Raw genomic sequence first — 12,526 nt, 5'->3', positions numbered from 1 at the left:
ACGCCATCGCATAAATGCTATAATAATATTTATAAATTGTGAAAATTTTCAATTTTAAAATGCAACGCTCTGGTAAAGTGCTTATTCAGTATAAAATTCAGTTAAAAGCGTTGTTATGTTGCCCGATGTTTGTGGCTAGCGTGTGACGGACAAACGGTTTGATATCGCTGAGAATTTTAAAAATAATAAATTATTGAAATATTGTGTTTAAAAATTTAGATGGTTTTTTGCTGGTTATTTATTAATTTCATTTTTGTCTACCATGCACATAGTAAGAATATTAAATTACTTACAAAAAAATTGCCCTCTGCGTCATATTCATAAGGAATTGTAGACAATTTTTGATTTTGTCCAATTAGTACATAATCGTTATAAATAATCCCCCCAAAAACATTCCATATAAATTTGGTTGCCAAGACTCACAAGTTCATGATGCTTTCACTTTCGTGGCATTAAAATCTGATTTAGTGATTTCTAGTTGTTCAGCTCTATCTAAAATAAAGTACTGAACTACTGATTAGTAGTATCCTCAATCAAAAAGTAGTCTACTATGATGAACAAAAATAAAAAGAAGTAAAAAATTAAGTAGAGTAGGAATACTATTTTTTTAAATAAAAAACTTCCTGAATCATGCTAAGGTAAATAGAAAGGATAATAATAATAACTAGTACCCACAGGTCACAAGTTGAAAGTGCGCCAATAAACCTTTTTCTGCAGAGTTTCCTTTGCGTTGCTAATTCTTAAAACGCCACTCTTGAGAGTATGAAACTCATTGTAACTTTTTCACACTTTTTTTATCTTAAAGCATTTTTAAACCGCTATTTTCTAACTTTAAATTTAATTTAAACGATACTATAATACTCGTATTTAACCAACCGTTTAAAATGAATTTATTATAAAATTTTGCAAGCATTATTTTAAAATAGATTAGCTGACCCAATCCAGTGTTCGAGTGGAAATTTTGAAAACTGGTGAGTATTCCAAAAATCCTTTCTTAGTGGGTGCCTACGTCATAAAATGAACTTACTGTCAAAATTTCAAGTTTCTAACCACGGCAACTTAGGCTGTGCGTTTATAGATCAGTCAGTCAGTCAGGACAAGTCTTTTTATATTGGTACACTAAATATAACGAACCTTTATATAAAACTCAGAGCTCGCTTTTGAAAAATCAATGAGTTTGCTACATTACACTAGAGTACGACCACTAAAGTTTAACTTCGGTTGGCAATCGATATTATTATCAACTCTACGGAATCATTATCATCGTCATCATACCCATTCCTAATGATATATTCATCACTCGTAACGTATGCAATCGTATAAAATACCACTAAAATGAGTAATTATAGTAATAATAGTGGATAATTAATCGTAGATCATTGTCGATATTTAAGCTATTATCACTCAATTTATTTTAATACCAATAGGTAGGTACATTACGTGTAACAACAGAGAATCGATTCGGATCTTTCCTTCAGCACGTAATAGGTTTCATTCGGGTTGCGTGTTAATTCGCCCTCAGATACGATCGGCTCTAGTAGATTAATCGGGAGCATGTTTTCAGTTACGGGATTTTCTAAATTGGCAGTGTAGGTAAGTGAGACAGGCGGGCGGTTGACGCCGCTAAGCCGGCTTAGATCCAGGCTTATGTTATAACAACGATCTTGTAAGTATACCTTTATGTGCTTTGGAGTAAATTATTATGTTACTGGTAATCCTATATTACTTGTAATAGAATTGACGATCGACTGAAGAGAAATCTGGATCCAGCTGCTCTCTGCCACTCGTTTGATGTCGTTGACCCACCTAGTGGGGATTGAAAATATCCATCATCCAAACATGCAAAAAGAAAAATGATTCACTAACTGACTTATTAACACCCAGCAAAAGCCCTAAGACCTGTTTAATGTAGACATAGAAAAGGAATAATGCTGAAATTCCCACAGGATAGGAAATTAAGAGATTTATAGTAGCGATCGATAGGTAGCATGATAAATATTTTTTACAGGAAGTAAAATCATTACCTATCGTCAAAACGCATATATTATAACATATACACAAATATACAATAACTCTGAAAAGTTAGAGGTAGGTATGTAATGTAGGTACGTGCCCGGGATCCCAACCTCCCGAATAGAAGGTTGACGACTTAGGCATTCTTGCAAATAAATGATTATTTATTTATTTATTTAGGAATTTATTACTAAACTACCGAATGCGATCACTATTGTATAAGCGCTATCAAAACTAGACCTATTAATATAATATGATGTGTTCACGTTATTGAAACAGTTTTAATTCCTAATGCATATTCGCTTTGCTATCAGTGTTTACTCACGCAGCAATAACGGAAATGTGAACGGGAATTATAATCAATTCACTGATAGTAATATCATAATAACAATAAAGTTTATTATTTATTCAAATTAAACTTTAATTTGAAGTTATATTAATAGATATGAAACATTTACATTTGAACGAAGCATAATTAATAGGAGTTGGATCTTACGGAACCAAACAGAATCAAACGAATAAGTACCACAGTATAAAGAGACCCCTATTCTGTGGTCTGTAAACAAACATACATTCTTATACACAGTCAAATTAAGCCCATATAGCATAGCAAACACATATACTTCGTCTGTTATAAAAACATAAAGGTAAGCTAAACTCTTTGTATCATCCCCAATGCAGCCTTTCAATACCTATCTATCCACAGCGTTAGTACTCGTACGTGTTGCATATCAGGATTTACAGTGCATATAAATCGATTAGCATTATACTTAACTAAGCCAAGAAAAGCTACCACCCATAGCTATTCTTGGCAAAAATATAAATAAATCCTCTTTATTCTATGTACCGTGAGATTAAAAAAAATCGACCTTATTCCTTGTTCGGGAATTCCTGCGTTTAAGCTTTCTAGGACTAAAAGCTTGGGTTGGGCGTTGATGAGTCAGTCAGCGAGTGAGCCAGGATTTTTCTTTTTATGACGAATAATTGATAGTTTAGTAGTACAATTGTAAGGTTGTTTAAAAAAACATGCTAAGTGCGAGCCAGAATCGCGCACCGAAGATTCCGTACTTTTTCGACATTTTGCACGATAAGTCAAAAACTATTATTCATAAAAGTTTATAAAAATCTGTTTCATAATGTACAGGTAAAGCCCTTTTTTTTCTTTTTAAAGAGTTTGTTAAATAGTGTGAATATTGAATCATAACTGTTCAAAGTCTATTGAATGTGTTTGGTCATGCGAGATGTTATGTTTAGCGTCCCCACGCGTCAAGTAAAAGTTTTGCTAAATGCCAACATAAAACGTTACGGTTATTCTTGAATTGCGAATACGTCGTTTGGGATGTCTGAGTACCGGGGATCCAAACGCAAGCTTCTAAGCAATTTTCAGGATATTAATATTTAACCAAACGTCGTTTGCAACTTTGTCAGTAGTCAAACTATTAAAATAAGGAAAACATTAAGTCTGTGCCAGCAAAGCTAGATTAGCAACATTGGCGCAATTAGTGCCATGTATCCGGGCCTTTTTTATCAACAAAGCATTGAGAACGCCACGGGAAACATATTTTATGTCATACTGATTATACTCAAACTCAGTGTCATCATTATCATGATCAACCCATCACCGGCTCACTACAGAGCACGGGTCTCCTTTCAGAGTGAGAAGAGTTTTGGCCACAGTCTACCACGATGGCCATAGTCTACCACTCTGGCCATATGCGGATTGGTAGACTTTGAGAACATTATGGAGAACTCTCAGGCATGCAGGTTTCCTCCTTCCATGTGAAGGAAAACCGATGTTTTCCTTCACCGTTAAAGCAAGTGACATTTAATTAATTAAAACGCACATAACTCCTAAAAGTTAGAGGTGCGTGCCCGGGATCGAACCTCCGACCTCCGATTAGAAGGCGGACGTCCTTACCACTAGGCTATCATGCTGCTTCAAACTCAGAGTACTTAAATTTAAAAAATAAGACAACCTGATTAGGGAAAAAATAAAGCGCCATACCGTATGGACACTAAAAGGTTTTGTTTCGATCTTTTTTGATATATTTTTCTTGGATCCACACTCCACAGGGCTTATCATTTATACTAATTATGTATCGTTATTTGCAGTAAAATACAAAATGATACATATTTTGTAATAATACCACGGTAATACTAGTGATTTTTGGCTGGACTAACAAAAAATATATCGTGTTAAAATCCCATAAAATTATCGCAGATTTCACACGCTGAGCAACAAAAAGTGTGTAATATTTTAAATTTAACTTTTGTAACGTCCGCTGCCACTTTGTAACGAACATAGCCTACATACAACATAGGGACCTTAAAAAAAAAAAAAAAAAAAAAAAAAAAAAATTTGAATAAAAAAAAAAAAAAAAAAAAAAAAAAAAAAAAAAAAAAAAAAAAAAAAAAAAAAAAAAATTATGTATATAATTTTTTTTTTATCAATGTAAGTCAGTCAGTCTAGTCGGTGCATGAGAAATTCGGTTTTTATTTAGGTTTTCATACGGCCGCCAGTCAATGTAGTCTATCGAGGAAAACTGTCTCTAGTCGGTTGGAGCCTGCGGACCAGACGGTCGCGGGAGTTAGAATCAAAATCAAACACTTGACATTAGTTTTCTCTACTGCGTTGGGCCACAGTTCGAACACTTATGTGAAAGAACAAATTCCCTTATCATTGCAAGGGGTGGTCCGCGAGGGCTGAGCAATTAACTGGTGGTCGACCATATGGCTTCTTGTGTGTGAGTGTAATGGAAGTGCGAGCACTTAACGTTCGTAGACTCTAACACGCTGACGAGGACCATAGTGGTAGACACCTATAATGAGTAGAGGCGAGGCGGGACATGCGCGCACTAAGGTGCGTGCAGCCTAGCGCTCGTGTGGTGGAAATATTTGTGGAAATGGGTGCTTGCATTAAGTGCTCTTATGGAGGAAGACATAGTCTTCAATTAAACAGGTCTGTGAAACTATAATGAGTAGAGGCGAGGCGGGACATGCGCGCACTAAGGTGCGTGCAGTCTAGCGCTCGTGTGGTGGAAATATTTGTGGAAATGGGTGCTTGCATTAAGTGTTCTTATAGAGGACATAGTCTTCATTTAAACAGGTCTGTGGAATTATAAAATAGTTGAATGATATGGAGGTGAGGTTGTCTAAGACGGTAGACGTGCTTGTCGGTGGCACTTTGCACTATGTCTATCGCTATTTTTTCCCTAAGGTGCAACTAGTTGAATGATATGGAGGTGAGGTTGTCTAAGACGGTAGACGTGCTTGTCGGTGACACCTTGCACTATGTCTATCGCTGTTTCACTAAAGGAGAATAATTGGAAGAAAGGAACGACCAAGCGGTCAATGTCCTAATGCCGAATCAGTGTTGCGCGTGTTGGGTCCGCTGCGCCATACATTGAATGCTACCACTAAGTGGAAAAAAGGGGTAAAATACAGGGATTTACTGGCATAGCCAGAGGTTATACACTTATGTAAATACAAAGTCTCAAAGCAGGGTGCTATAAAATGAACGCAAGAGCGGGCAGGCATGCACATGATCGTACGTGCTGTCTATTAGAACACCACTATGGTAGGTGGAAACATGGGAGCATGGCTCTATTGTAAACCAAGTTTGGAATATTATAACTTGAGAGCATAGCTCTTATTACTTACAAGCCAGTTTAAATAGATGGTGCAATTATAAATATTATCCAAATATCAATATTTCGTTGGAAAGCGCGTGCGGCATCGCTTCGACCCCATCGGTCGGAACGGTGTGTGTGCTCGCAAATGGTTACGTAATAACGTCCGGATTGTGGATTGAGTAATAACTCAACCGACGTTATAAAAATAGATAATATAATCTATCTAATTAAACTTATGTGCTGGACGACACATAAGATTTATACTCAAGTAAGAAAATTTGAGAATGGGACCACTTTAAGTACAAGGATACTTTTCTTATGTTATAGGGGCGATACTTCTAAAGTCTAAAAGCGATTCATGATTGATCTGGTAATGTGGCTGCTTAGGCGAGGTGAACCGCGCGTCCTTTAGGATACTCGGTAAATCCTTGCTTGAGCTGGCAGACGGAGTTGTACTCTGTGTTTACTTTCGATCTATTTGCTGGTATACGTTGGAGTGCGTTGGAAGATGATTATGCGAAGGAGAACCCTAGTGCCATTAATGGCGCCACTTGGCGCTTTGTGAATCCTTTGCTGAGCTGATTCTAGCATACTTTAATAACTACCGATCACAGAGGGCAGGTAATACTGCTGTTCTGTTTGTACTCTGACATTCGTTGGAATACTTAACCGCCTTATGGTGGTTAGTGAATACACGCATAATACATAAAGCAACTTTAGCGTTCGAGAGCACTTTAGCGAGAGAGGAACATAGCACTCTGGTGTTTGTGCATCCTACCTAAAGGAGAGCCTAGCGCCCAGTGCTTGTGAATCTTTTACTATAGTGATTTTTAGCGTACACAAATAAGTGATGACTATCACTTGAGACCGAGCACTCTGAGTGCTAAATTACAAGGGTATGTGTGTAAAGGGACACGTTCCTTACCTATTGGGCTACGCATGTGTCTGAACATTGAATTGAATTGACTAGAGACACCAGATAGGTCTGTTGATCTCTATGTTACCCTAATATTGCTTGGAGCGTTGCATTCTTCTGATGGCTATTTATAAATAATACATAAAGCAACTTTAGCGTTCGAGAGCACTTTAGCGAGAGAGGAACATAGCACTCTGGTGTTTGTGCATCCTACCTAAAGGAGAGCCTAGCGCCCAGTGCTTGTGAATCTTTACTATAGTGATTTCTAGCGTACACAAATAAGTGATGACTTATCACTTGAGACCGAGCACTCTGAGTGCTAAATTACAAGGGTATGTGTGTAAAGGGACACGTTCCTTACCTATTGGGCTACGCATGTGTCTAAACATTGAATTGAATTGACTAGAGACACCAGATAGGTCTGTTGATCTCTATGTTACCCTAATATTGCTTGGAGCGTTGCATTCTTCTGATGGATATTTATAAATAATACATAAGCAACTTTAGCGTTCGAGAGCACTTAAGCGAAAGAGGACCATAGCACTCTGGTGTTTGTGCATCCTGCCTAAAGGAGAGCCTAGCGCCCCAGTGCTTGTGAATCTTTTGCTAGAGAGTGATTTCTAGCGTGAGTACTTTATCACTTACAAGTAAAATACAAAAACCCAGCATTAGCGTTTGAAGACACCTATGCGAGAGACGACCATAGCGCTCTGGTGTTTGTGCATCCTGCCTAAAGGAGAGCCTAGCGCCCCAGTGCTTGTGAATCTTTTGCTAGAGTGATTTCTAGCATGGACTACTTTATCACTTACAAGTAAAAATAATAAAATGCAACATACCTTCACACAATGGATTGAGGTCAGGCCTGCGATTATAACTTGCTTCGGCGGTATCGTAGTGCAAGCCGCTCATCCTTGAGATCTCTAAGATCATTACACTCATTCACACACAAAGGATTGAGGTTAGGCCTGTGTTTATAGCTTGCTTCGGCGGTATCGTAGAGTAAGCCACTCATCCTTTAGATCTCTAAGAGATCGATATACCTACACCACACCACACTACACAAACCATTTACAGTGGAACACGCCACTATAAAGTATGCTTGCATGCGCCGTGCTATCTCATGAGAGGAACGCACCTCTCCTAACAGTATGCTTGCATACATTGCGCTATCCCTTGAATGATGACGCGTAGTGGGGGGGGGAGCTCGTGTTCGTTGGTATTTTATGTTCTTAATGTGATAGGATACCAAGGGAAGGCAGAAGCTCACCGTTGAAGGCGCGGCGGAGCTTTCAACCATCATTCACTCCTAACCCCTTTTACACGAACTGGAGTGAATGGTGCCATTACACAGGGCTTCTTCTTCCTACAGTAGGAGGAAGAGCTTACATTTAGGTTTACACACGTTGAGTATGGGTACTAATATTATTACACTTCTTTTAATACGTCTCAATTGCTGAACCCACATCTTAAACCCCAATGGTTTAAATTCTATACCCGAACACGGTAGACATTTGGTATTCAATACGCGAACAACTGAATGATCGACCAGACAACTCCTATACACGAACGCACGTTCCAAAATAATGTGTTAGTTTCTATGCGTGAATACATACCTTCAAAGCCCGAACACCTACAGTCATTTGAGCATTCAATACGCGAATGCCCACTTCCTCAGCTCATACCCCGTAAGGTCCGTTAGGTCTGATGAACTCACTATTTCTGATACTCTAAACGTCCTTGGGTTATTGCGTTCACAACATGTTAAAAGGTTTCTACTATTAGATGATACGCGTGCCACTAAAAGATATGAAATAGGAAGCGTATTCTTTAGGTAGATCAGTATATGAGGTAGGGTAAATTCATTAGGTAGGCCTCGGTAGAGTTACAACTTACACATTGTATGTTGGTTTGCACATAACATGTTAAACCATTGCAGTGTGGTGATGTCAGTTTTAAAACACATTTTTGTTATGAAATAACGAGAACAATACCAGTAGGTACCTGCCTACTTTTTTATAACATTCTGATAAAAAGTACGTCTAAGTAACCGAAATTGGACACAATATAGTCCCCAATTTCGGTTAGTGATTTAAGTTATAATTAGACTCATCCAAGTCTACATTGAACCGGCCGGAAATAGAATCAACCTCATGTCCGTATAAGATATAGGTTTTTAAAAATCCCGCGGGAACTCTTAGATTTTGCGAGAAAAAAAAAAGCAATGTTAATTCAGGATAAAAGCTATATCAATTTAAAATGCCAGCCAAAAAAAAACCGATTTTAATAATTCTTTCACCTAAAAGATCCCAAAAAAATTGAGAATAAAAAAAATAAAAATAAAAATAATTCTTTCACCATTAGAAAGTTTTTTATCTGGATTACATAGGTTTTATATTATGACTATAGTACCTACATCAAAAGTACATATTGTTAGGATTAGAATATGCATTATTGTGTGATACTGATATTTTTTGATGGTTCGTAAAACCGTTTTGGAGTCCCAAGGTGCTGGAATGGCGACCTCGCACCGGAAGACGCAGCGTTGGAAGACCCCCCTAGGTGGACGGACGACATCAGACAAGTCGCAACGAGTGCTAACAGATTCTGTTAGCAATCGTTTGTTATTCTGGCTGGCAAATAAAACATTAAGCAGCGTACTCGCATGTCACCCGCGCTCTCCCGCACCGGGATAGCGCGTGTATTTTTGTAGTTTGTAATTTTTTATTAGTAGCAAATTCAGTGAAATGCCGATACAATTACTCTCTCTCTCTCTGCGTAGTGTTCCCCATTACTGCGGGTCATGCCCCCTGCAACTTAGGATCCCCCTGTGGACGATGTCGCGCCATATAGGGCTCGGTTCTTTGCAACATGCAGAGTTTCGTGGAGCTCACTATCGAGAGTGGTGTGGATTTGACTCGACCAACGCATCGGCCATTCCGTCCACTTTGCCAGTAATTAGAATGTTTTCAAAGGCGTGTCGCTCGATTCTCGACATCCGAGGATACTCTGGAGACAGGTTGTCGATAGTCTTTTCGCTATTTTTAGTTGGTTTAACTATTTTCCTATAAAATATCCTAAATACATGATGAAATTATTACGGAACCCTAAAATTGTTCCAATTTACGTAATCAGTGGGGCAAAAGCAAATTGGCAAACAGTTCATTATCGACGCCTAAAGTTGTTTCAATCGTCCCAATGAGAGGAGATAAAAATTACGGCCACGTCCCAATGTAAATTACGCTGTAATTGGAGATTTTATTTATTTTTCATTTGCCTGCAAATAATTCAAATTGATAAACATTGTATATTTAACATATATGCGTATATGACACAGTCAGAGTAACAAATGCGGTTAGTATTAATAAGTAATTACCAGTTAGGTAAATAATATAAAAAGAAAAGCTGACTGACTGACTGATCTATCCTCGTACAGCTCAAACTACTGAATGAATCGAGCTAAAATTTACTTAATAAAAAATTCGTAGGCATCCGCTAAGAAAGAGTTTTTGAAAATTCAATCCCTAAGGGGGTTAAATAGGGGTATGTCCCTGTAAATAGGGTAGGGGGGGGGGGGGGTAAGTAGTAAGTAATTAATAAGTAGTAAGTAAGTAGGGGTAAGTAAGCGGGAATAAGCTAGTCTATATAATATATATAAAAAGAAAACCTGACTGATCTATTCAAACATCTGGACGGGTCGAGTTGTGGCATGCAGATAGCTATTATGACGTAAACATCCGTTAAGAAAGGATTTTTAACCGACTTCAAAAAAAGGAGGAGGTTCTCAATTCGTCGGAATCTTTTTTATTTTTTTTTATTTTTACTTTTTTTTTTTTATGTATGTTCCCCGATTACTCGAAAACGCCTGGACCGATTTTGAAAATTCTTTTTTTGTTTGAAAGGGTATACTTCAAAGTTGGTCCCATTTCAATTTGGTGAAGATCTGATGAACATCTTCGAAGATAGATACTGGAACTTCTCAACGGATAAGAGTAAATTGCTCGCGATCAGTGTAATAGCTTAGTAAACAGTAGATTTTTAACCAGTCATAGCATAATTCCATGGGGCCACTAAAAATTGTGAAATAAAATTTTTTTACAAAAAAAGTAAAAACCGACTTCGTTACACAAACACTAAAAATTGAAAAATAATTTAATTTATTACAGAATATATTATGTATACAAGAGTTAATATAGTTCCATAATAATATTTTTTGGGGTCGGTGCCAATGAGGTGCCATTGTGGAGTCCCATAAAAATATGAAGTCTAGACGATTCGCGCAGCTAAAGCTAATTGGCACCGGCACCAAAAAGTATTATTATGGAACTATATTAACTCTTGTATACATAATATAATCGGTAATAAATTAAATTATTTTTCAATTTTTTTGAAAATTCAATCCATAAAGGCGTAAAACAGGGGTTTGAAATTTATATAATCCACACCGATGAAGTCGCGGGGATAAGCTAGTTATTGATATAAAAATATTACAATAAAACTAAAAGCTAACCTTATCTAATTACTATACAAATCATGCCCGCGTGGAATGGTGCCAAGAATCCTGGCTGCATTTCCGCGCTGGACAGAGTACTTAGCGACGTTGTTAATGGTCAAAAAACACCACGCATTTTTGTCAAATAACAAAGTAACCTATCGACAGATCAGATTGGATTGATTTTATTATTTTAGCTGATAGTCATCCAAAAAAGCTAACCAGTTACTGTACCTAATATCTAAAACTTACGGTTTAAATTTTTGGCTGTTCTAAATTCTAATACCTTTATAACAATCTCATAACGCGCAAAGTTTAACTCCTCGCGCGCCATACATTTTGTGTCAAATTTCATGTTAATAGTACGATTTTAGTCCTTATTTTAAAGGTGAACCGTACTTTGGACATGACAGTTGATCCATAGAGTTAAAATGGCGCGTGAGGAGTCATTTTGTACGGACTATAGGTATTCTTACTGTAAGTTTGCTTTGACAAAACATTTACATAAAAACATATTTAAAACCCTGTTTTCTGTTAATGTACTGAACTGCGCTTGCATTGCCATACAATTTTTAAGGGTAACTTTTATTGAAACTGAGTTTAAGATCAGGTGCGTGGTATCATTGTGTAGATTTGAATAAAAAAACTATTTTCTAACACTTTTGCCTTTCTTTTTGCCTTTGACATAACAATTTAAATGTTTATTTTATCTTTATGCTAATAAAGCTCTAACCAGCCCTTGGGTGCTTATTTCTATTTTCTTAAATTATGATTACTTCTTACCGTCCTTACCAACAGAATCCTTAAAACAAATCACTACGTGGAAGACAAGTCCAAAGTGTATGTAGAATAAAATTTTTCCAACCATCATTCAGTTCACATTGCACTACAGTTCACTTATAACTTCTGAAACTAATTAAAAAGTATTTAGAAGTATGACACGCATATTTTTAAATCATAGTTTTGGCGCTTGGGTCGTATCGGTTAGAAGTTCGTAGCGTAATTTTTCGTAGCACCGCTACGTGCGAGTGTCTGCGGATCTGTAGCGCGACTGAAGGCTTTTAAGCGGACTTATTGGAAGTTTGCTAACTTGGTGCACATGCGCCCGGTAACCTTCGCGAATAAATCCTCTTGATATTCCAAGCCGCCAAACGAAGTTAATGGCTCCAAGTAATGTAGTAGAAACGCGTAGACTGATGCGAACGTTCTATAAAATGGGATTAGCCTTATCGCAATAGCTGATTCTTCTCGGCAGATTGATCAAGTGATCAATTTGAATAGGAGAAAGTATTTGTATAGCTTTTGATGCCTTTCTATGTATTGCATATTTTTGTCAGTGTGCATGTGGGTCGGCAGGGGACCTTGAATTTTGGCAAGAATAACTTTTTGTGAGTCACAATCATGCGATGGAGCCGACTAGGCAGGTTGAGCCACTAAATTGATACTCAATAGCTCCAAGTAATGTAGTAGAAATGC

General features: G+C 37.3%; 1 protein-coding gene across 2 annotated transcripts in view; it reads right to left on the bottom strand.

The window, feature by feature from the left end:
* Positions 1 to 12,092, bottom strand: part of LOC117985780 (protein amalgam-like) — a 34,876-nt gene extending 22,784 nt beyond the window's left edge. Inside the window, exon 1 of one of the 2 annotated variants that reach the window (XM_034972575.2) lies at positions 11,834 to 12,092. In XM_034972575.2, the coding sequence (XP_034828466.1) occupies positions 11,834 to 11,921 (88 nt within the window). In that variant the 5' untranslated portion in view covers positions 11,922 to 12,092. The remainder of the gene's footprint in view (positions 1 to 11,833) is intronic. The other variant, XM_034972576.2, reaches the window with a different exon arrangement.
* Between the last annotated feature and the right edge of the window lie 434 nt (positions 12,093 to 12,526).

This window comes from Maniola hyperantus, chromosome 10 (assembly GCF_902806685.2).
Source record: "Maniola hyperantus chromosome 10, iAphHyp1.2, whole genome shotgun sequence".
NCBI lineage: Eukaryota > Metazoa > Arthropoda > Insecta > Lepidoptera > Nymphalidae > Maniola > Maniola hyperantus.
This window is presented reverse-complemented; position numbering and strand designations above follow the sequence as displayed.